The sequence below is a fragment of the Sapajus apella genome, unplaced genomic scaffold (assembly GCF_009761245.1).
Source record: "Sapajus apella isolate SASKATOON/1434 unplaced genomic scaffold, GSC_monkey_1.0 scaffold143, whole genome shotgun sequence".
Lineage (NCBI taxonomy): Eukaryota > Metazoa > Chordata > Mammalia > Primates > Cebidae > Sapajus > Sapajus apella.
In genome coordinates, this window is record NW_022437083.1 from 2796860 (window position 1) to 2805782 (window position 8923).

The window sequence follows — 8923 nt, forward strand, 5'->3', positions numbered from 1 at the left end:
TTTCAAGGTGTTATTTCAAAACTCTCAGAATACTAACTACCCAAATTATCATGTGCCCCAGCCCAGAAGAAATTAATTGAAACCCAAAATAAAATTGAGCCTGAAAGCTGGGCATAGTGGTGCTACATATTTGTAGTCCCAGCTTGGGAGGCTGAGGCAAGAGAATTGCTTGAGCCTAAGAATTGAAGGCTGTGAAGTGCCATGATCTCACCTGTGTATAGCCACTGCACACCAGCATGGGCAGCATAGCTCGGGCTATGGAGACTCTGTCTCCAAAAAAACATTTTTAAAAATTGAGCCTAAACTAAATAAATCCTATTTTGTCCTTTGTTAATTTTCCCCAAAAACCTTTTGAGTTTTCACGTCAATATTGTAACAGTTTTAGTGCCAAGTAGATTACTTGTTTTTTTATTATTTTTAATTTTTATTGCCTATTCCATTTTAATTAAACAGCTTTTTACTTTTTATTTTTGGCCATAAACGGCTTTTATACAAATGAACCTATTTAGGGAATGAATAGAATAAAATTCAGTGGAGGTTTTAGAAAATTTGTACAACTTTAAAAACAATAGTTTTCCTTTTTACAGGCTTTTTTTCTTGCCTGTATAAAAAAATATTTTGAAAATCTATTTTATCCTGTTATAATTACACCTCCTAAGTGTGCGTTGTAACTAACATACTAATCCTATCATTGTGATTACGTTTTGAGATGAAACTATTTAAAATTTTGGCTACTTTTTGGAAAACAAAATATACACAATTGGTCCTCCCTGTCTCAGAGGAATTGGTTCCAGGACTATTGAAGACATTAAAATCCCCAGATACTCAAGTTCCTTACAATCGGCCCTACATATCCACGGATTGCTTTCAATCTGTGGTTGAATACATGGATGTAGAACCTGCAGATACAGAGAGCTGGCTGTAAAACATGGTCATGGTCCAGATACGATGCCAACTACAGTGGGGCATGATTTTTAGCAAATGGAGTGTTAGAAAGGAAACTGTGAAACTGACACTGGTGGTATTTTTTAGCACAGGGGTCATGACATTAGAAACCACAGGGAAAGAAATAATAATTATAGCCTTTTGCTTCTGGAGTGAACAAATACGTAATCATAATAATATAAATGTTATTTGTTTTGAACTTTGAGAATCAACCTGTTAGACAAAGCACAAAATAGAGAACACAGTATAATGTAAATGTCAGATTTTGACTAATGTGAATATAAAGGAAGAGCTGACAAAAAGTGAGCAGTATGGCCGGTGGTGGCTCACACCTATAATCTCAGCACTTTGGGAGGCCAAGGCAGGCAGATCACGAGGGCAGGAGTTGGAGACCAGCCTGGCCAACGTGGCAAAACCCCGTCTCTACAAAAAATTAGCTGGGCGTGGTGGCGGATGCCTGTAATCCCAGCTACTCGGGAGGCTGAGGCAGGAGAATCGCTTGAAACTGGAAGGCAGAGGTTGCAGTGAGCCGAGATCGTGCCACTGTACTCCAGCTTGGGTAACAAGAGCGAAACTCCATCTCAAAATAAAATAATAAAAGGTGAGAGATACAAAGTGGAAGAGGTGGAAGGAACAAATAGAGTAGAGGCACTGTTATCCTTTCACATAAAGTTGGGGGTGGGGTCAACAGATTGTACTGAAAGAAACAGCGATTTAAGTCTTTAAAGTTACAAAGACAGTGAAATAATGGTAACAGCCTTCAAAATGTTTCAAGGTGGATGAGGAAACTGGAGGATAGTGTGATGAACTAAATCTTTATTCATCAAACAAGGTTTTTATATAAGCTTATTGTTTAGTGAATTGGAAGTAACCAGCAAGCAGTAAAAACAGAAAGGTTAAAAATGCTGCCTCTGGGGAGCAGGAATGGAAAGCAGGAGAATAGTGAGGTGAGGGACTGTTGCTTTTTATTAGAAGTTCTTCTGTACTATTTGATTTTTAAAAATTTGTATATATTTATTACATTGAAAAATATTTAATAAATAAATTAAGATGCCCAGTTCCTATACCCAAAGATGTTGATTCATTATATCATGGTGGGGTTTAGGTATTTATGTCTTACAAGCTAAGAAAAAGTAATGGCTACTTTTAAAATGTTTATTTTTATCTTGAATATGCATAGGGTTTATAAACTTATATTTAATGACATTTTTTTGATTTTTTTTTTTTTTAAACTAGGTGGCGGACTTCCACGACAAATGGAGGAATTTTGACTGTATCTATTGACAATCCCGGAGCAGTGCAATGCCCAGTGTGAGTTGTTTTTTCTTTTTGCAGAAACTATAACCTCTTAGTACATGAGATAATAAAGTATTGGACTTCTGAAGAAAGTAATATTTGTGATACAATATGGAAACAGTGTGGTATAAAGTTAAAAGTAAGAGCTCCCTTGATTCCTGGTTCTGCAGCTCTAAATGACCACCTTTGAACAGCGTTTTTTTTGTTTTTGTTTTTTCTGAGGGAGGACATTTGTTTCTTTTCCAAATGTTACAGTAAAACCAGGTGGAAGAGATGGTTTTATAGCGGTTAGAAAAAAAACTGTACAAATCTGGGGTTTGGCCATTAAAAGTTATTTACAACAATGGGAGAAAAGACAAGAAGTTGTTTCACATTACAGACCTCCCCCCACCCCAAAGCTTACCAAGTCAAAAAAGAGACACAGTTGATTCACAAGCTGGAGGTTTGAACTTGAACAAGACATTCATAAAAACCTAGACGGGGCAGTGTCCTCCCCAGCCCAGGTGCCACTAGGCACAGCACAAGAGACTAAAAACAACACGGGAAAACTGGACACTCAAGGACAATGTTTTTTATACTTTAAAAATTCTGTGTATATATACTATATGTACCTTTTTGTTTTGAGACAAGATCTGACTCTTACTTAGGCTGGAGGAGTGCAGTGACATGATCATGGCTTATTGTAGCCGTGACCTCCCAAGCTCAAGCAGTCCTCTTGCCTCAGCCTCCGGAGTCCTGAGTAGCTGGGACTACAGTTGCCCACCACCATGCCTGGCGTTTTTGTTTGTTTGTGCCCAGACTGGTCTTGAACTCCTGGACTTAAGCAGCCCTCTCACCTTGGCCTTCCAAAGTGCTGAGGTTACAGGTGTGAGTCACTGCACCTGACCCAATATGTGTATTTTTATGTACAATAATAAATGAGATGACAATATACATGCTACTTCTTCCCTCAGTCCCTGTAATATTTTCACTTCTTTACTTTTCAGACCATACAGACCTACCTTCTCTAAAATTATTGCATTATAAACTTTGTCAATTCATGGAGCTTATGTTCTATTCAACCATCTCTTGATTTTTTTAAAGAGATAAGGTCTCACTGATGCCCAGGCTGGAGTACAGTAGTACCATAGTGCCATCATAGCTCACTACTGCCTCAAACTCCTGAGCTCAAGTGATTCTCCTGCCTCAGCCTCCTGAGTAGCTGGGAATATAGGCATGCACCACCATGCCCAGCTAATATATATATATATATATATATATATATATATATTCCCTGCTTCCGATCTTGGGAAGCAGGGCGATGGGGCCTTGCTATGTTCCTTGGGCTGGTCTTTAACCCCTGGCCTCAAGCGATCCTTCTGCCTTGGCCTCCCAAAGTACTAGGATTATAGGCCTGAGCCACTGTGCCTAGCCATCCAGCCATCTTAATGATTAAAATGAAAAGAATGTAGAATGGGTGCCTAAGACTTTAGAGGTTGCTTTATTATCAAGACTTAGGATTCACCAGACATGCTAACTCGTTGAAAAGTTTGTAGTTCTATTTAAAGAGGTATTCTCTGAACAATTATATATTTTAGTCTGGAATAGCTGACATGTTTTTTTAAGCACAAAAACAAAATGGCCCTAATACATTTGGACGTGTGTACAAGATGTCTAAAGTAACAAATGAATTTCTTTTTCTTTTCATTGTTAAACTGCTCTGATATTTTAATTTTTTTCTAATAGAACTCAGAAACCGCGATTAACTCGTACTGCTGTACCTTCATTTTTAACAAAACGGGAGCAAAATGATGTAAAGAAAGTTCCTAAAGGTGTTCCCTTACAGTTTGACATAAACAGTGTTGGAAAACAGGTAAAAAAAAAAAGTTTTCTGTATTTTTTTGGGTTATTTGCTGAGAGTATTTTAATTAACAAAGCAGTTACTATAACAGTGAATTATAAACAAGGCGTCTTAATTGCACCCTGAAACCCAGGGAACCACTAATGTACTTTTGTCTGCCAGTTTGCCTGTTTTGGCATTTCATATAAATTGGCTCATACGGTATATATTTGTGACTGAATTCTTGCACTTAGCATAATGTTTTCAGGGTTCATCTATGTTGTATCCGTATTTAATTTTGTTTTACTGCTGAATAGTGTTCATGATATGTATATAGTACATATATACAACCCTTCATTTGGGTTGTTTTCAATCTTTGGCTGTTACGAATAATACTGCTCTCAGCATTTGTGCAGAAGTTTTTGTGTGAGCATATGTTTTCATTTCTTTGTGGTGAATACCTACATTGCTAGGTTGTGTAGTAACTCTGTGTCTAACCTTTTGAGGAACTGCTGGACTGTTTTCCCTAGAAGAGTCTGTGCTACAACTTTACATTCCCACCAGCATCTGTAAGGGGTTCTGATTTCTCACCAACACTCACTATTTTCTGCTGTTTGGCTATAGCCATCAAGCAAGATTACAAGATACAAGATTAACACAAAAAATTGTCAAAACCAGCTGGGTGTGGTAGCTCACACCTGTAATCCCAGCACTTTGGGAGACCAGTGCGGGCAGATCACCTGAAGTCAGGAGTTCAAGACCAGCCTGGCTAACATGGCAAAATCCTGTCTCTACTAAAAATACAAAAATTAGCTGGGTGTGGTGGCAGGCACCTGTAATCCCATCTACTAGGGAGGCTGAGGCAGGAGAATCGCTTGAACCTGGGAGGTGGAGGTGGCGGTGAGCCGAGATCGCACCATTGTACTCCAGCCTGGGCAACAAGAGCAAAACTCTGCCTCAAACAAAACAAAACAAAAGTGGCAAGATGTATACTTGTATGCATGCCTTTGTTCCAAAGCCTGAGGAGAAAGCATTAAATGCATCACCATTTAGTGTGGTATTAGCCATAGTTGGCGGTTTTTTTTTAATGGATTCTCTTTGTCACATTGAGGAAGCTCCCTTCTATTCCTGATTTGCTGAGAATTTTTATCATGAATTGATGTTATCAGATGCATTTTTGTTATTCACTGAAATAATGTGAAATTGAAGATATGAAGGATGGATAGAAATTGGACCACATTGGCCAGGTGTGGTGGCTCAGGCCTGTAATCTCAGTACTTTGGGAGGCCAGGGCGGGTGGATCACTTGAGGTCAGGAGTTTCAGACCAGCCTGATCAACATGGAGAAACCACATCTGCACTAAAAATAAAAAAATTAGCCAGGCTACTGGAAAACCTGAGGTGGGAGAATTGCTTGAACCCAGTGGGCAGAGATTGCAGGGAGGTGAGATTGTGCTACTGCACTCCAGCCTAGGTGACACAGCGAGACTCTGTCTCAAAAAAAAAGAAAGAAATTTGACCAAATTTGTTTTGCTTATTTTTATTTTGTTACTATTATTTTCTTCCAGAAATGGTATAGTTTGTAGATGCTGGTAATAAAAAAACAGATTTTCATTTGAATTTAATTTGAATTTCTATTGAACTCGCTGTAATTCAAGAAAATTAACCACAAAATATTTACAGGTCTGAAGAGTTCTTACTCTTATCAAAGACGTCATTAGTTGGTGGCAGTGTTTACAAAGCCTGAAAACAATTCTTCTAGACATTATAGTATGTGTGTGTTTTATATAGTATATAATGTATGCTTTATATGAGGTCATGCAGGTAAATAGTTAGGAAATGTTAGCCATGGTTACTATTAATCATAAGGTCACACTATTGTTTCAAGGCAAATATGGCTTTCAGTAAAGTTGTTAACTGTTGCCCTGTTGTGTTTTTTTCTTTTCTTTTCTCTAGACAGGGATGACGTTGAATGAGCGGTTTGGGATCCTGAAGGAACAAAGAGCCACTCTCACATACAACAAAGGGGGAAACCGCTTTGTAACCGTGGGATAGAGCCCATGTCAAAGGAACTTTTGAGTGATGACTCTGTTTGAAAAGTTGAATTCCTTGAAGAGTTCATCACAGAAATTCAAGAAACTTTACTTTAGAATACTCACAAGGCTAAATAACTCTTATTTTTATTTTTGAAGTTTTTTTTAAAAAAAAACATGTATAAAATAATGCCCTGAAAGGATAATAGGGATTGTACCTATCTGGTGTTAAAGATTTCATGGTTGGCTCAGACAGAAGAATCATCTGTTTGACTTCTTTGGTTCCTCGTGCAGCAGAAAGAAGACAGGAAGATAGAAATGGATTATTTTTATGATAGTGGTATTCAGGATCTCATCATCTTTGCCCGTATTTTAGAATTTGTCATCGTAAATCTTGGTCTTGAGAAACATGAGTAGGTCCCTTTGTTGCTGTCACTTATACTTTAATAGTGTTGATGTAGTAAGTGCAGTTGCCTTTTCTTTATTAGAGATATAAAAAAATTTATTAGAATTCCAGTTTTGGATTTTAAGATTTATGGGAATATCTAGAACTTGGTTCATTTTTCAGACAGTGTAATCCCCTGGAATTATACAGCTTTAGTGCTGAACTTTTAACAAGAAATGTGGCTCTAGTTTCTAGTCTCAGTTTAAAATGATGGTCTTTAAAGACTGTAACTGCATATTTACAAAGTTATCTGATAGGGCCTTGGAGGAGAAGGTCCAGTTTAAAAAAATGACAGTTTGTGATTCATAAAGGAGGGCATGAGAGAGGAAGTAAGTAGCAAGTTGAAGGACAGGTAGTTGAGATGAAAAGCTTCAAAACCCAGGCTGTAGGTGTGCTGTTTGGGTTAGTGTAGTCTTGAGTCTAGTGCCCGCAAAGAATTATTCAAATGATATTTAGAAAAAGTACAGTTATTACCCTGACCGAGTCTCTTGGATATTTTAATAGTAAAATAATAGCCATAAAGTCCTAGACTTCTTATTTGAAGTTAAAATTTCTTATTTGAAAAGTTGAAATTTATGAGCTTTGAAGATTGCTAAATTAATTTATAGCTCCAAAAACAAAAATATACTTGTATATGTCACAGAGAGACAAAATGCAAAATTTATAATAGAGTTACACTAACCTTGTTGTTTACCTTTCACTGATTTCTTATATGGTATAAATTAAAGTTCAGGCATTTATGGGGAGAAAAGGCCCTCCCCCCACCACCCCGCCACCTGCCACCTCTGATGGAGTGGGAAAAGTTAGTTTGTTGTGCCAAGATAGTACTGAGACCTCAGATGCTGTATACTATAAACTATGGTATAATGCCAAATGCAGCAAAATATTCCAGCTATAAGTTACAAGTTTGGTCATTTTGAAGCTTGACATTTTAGTTTGCTATTATGTTAAAAACATCTAAATAAGTGTTAGTTTCTCAGGAGTATATTGTTAGTGTTGACTTTTCCTGTAAGACAAAACATTAACGTTCTTGGCCTGCCTTGCATTGTATACTAGATGTCGTCATTGTCTCTCATGCTTCTTGGGTCACTTAATGGTTTATGCCAGCCATGGAAAGCTATCAGTAATAGTTTCATGCTTATACCAAAGAATTAAATCTGATCCTTAATAGCTGATATTTTGCTGGTACTTCTACTGATAAGGGATTATTGCAAGTCAGTCACAGAATTTGAAAATAAATTCTAGTCTGTCCTTAGTTATTTGATGCTTTTCATATAGGCCAAGAACTCATGCAAAACATTTTTGCAAGTATGAATGCCTGTATTTGGTCTAGGAACAGTACGTTTTAGTCTGACTTAGAATTACTGGTAGCTTATTTTAAAGCAAGGAAAAGCAGCTGAGCACGAGTTTGCTGTCTTTTTAGAATGGTTTCTGAAAATATGGTATAAAGGCGTTTTCATTTTCCTGTTCTTAACTATTATTGCATAGAGCTATTAATGCCATTTTTTGGGAAAACTTTAAAAATTGCCCCAAATATTGACATTGAGTGCATCAAATAACAAATGATCTTTGGTATATTAAACTTTTGTTCTTTTTGCATCTGTAATTTAAAGTAGAATACTTTGCCGTTGGTACAACTAAATGAAAACTCCTGAGTGCTCACATGTTGTACATAAACCAAACAATGCCCTTGTTGGAGGAACTCCTGAGTGCTCACATGTTGTACATAAACCAAACAATGCCCTTGTTGGAGGAAAATGTTCTTTATTGGAATGTGGTCATCATCGTCCTTGTTCAGTTGAAAGTTTTGTTTTTTTAAAAAAACAGGATGCAACTTAAGATTTTCTTTGCATCAAGGTATATGCAAAACATTGATGCAGTGCATCACAATGAAAGTTTGTATTTAATGAGGAGGTGCTTTACACTGTACTTTTTGGTGTTTTTTGAAAAAGTTACATTTAGATCTATTCTGAAGCTGTTCATTTTTAACAAATAAAATGTTACAGGTTTCACATGATTTATTCTCAGCTCTAAAGATTGAGTTGTGGTTTTTAGATTGTTCTATGTTGCAAAGAACTTTGTGGTGGTGATTTGTAGTTTTTAGGGTATGAAATATTATCTACTAGCAAAATTGGTAAAATAATCTAGACTCTCCGATTAGCATTCCTCTGCCTTTTGATGATTTCATTTGTAGCTCCAACAAATAAATCTTAAAAAAAAAAAAATCCAGGCCGGGCGCAGTGGCTCACACCTATAATCCCAGCACTTTGGGAGCCCAAGGTGGGCGGATCACAAGGTCAGGAGTTCAAGACCAGTCTGGCCAGCATAGTGAAACCCCTTCTCTACTAAAAACACAAAAATTAGCCTGGTGTGGTGGCACACACCT

The 8923-nt window shown here is 37.2% G+C and overlaps 1 protein-coding gene across 2 annotated transcripts in view; it reads left to right on the forward strand.

The window, feature by feature from the left end:
• Positions 1–8554, forward strand: part of FYTTD1 (forty-two-three domain containing 1) — a 33100-nt gene extending 24546 nt beyond the window's left edge. For both annotated transcript variants that reach the window (XM_032264245.1, XM_032264246.1), the window contains 3 exons: positions 2182–2256; positions 3967–4093; positions 6016–8554. In XM_032264245.1, the coding sequence (XP_032120136.1) occupies positions 2182–2256; positions 3967–4093; positions 6016–6114 (301 nt within the window). In that variant the 3' untranslated portion in view covers positions 6115–8554. The remainder of the gene's footprint in view (positions 1–2181; positions 2257–3966; positions 4094–6015) is intronic.
• The last annotated feature ends 369 nt before the right edge of the window (positions 8555–8923 follow it).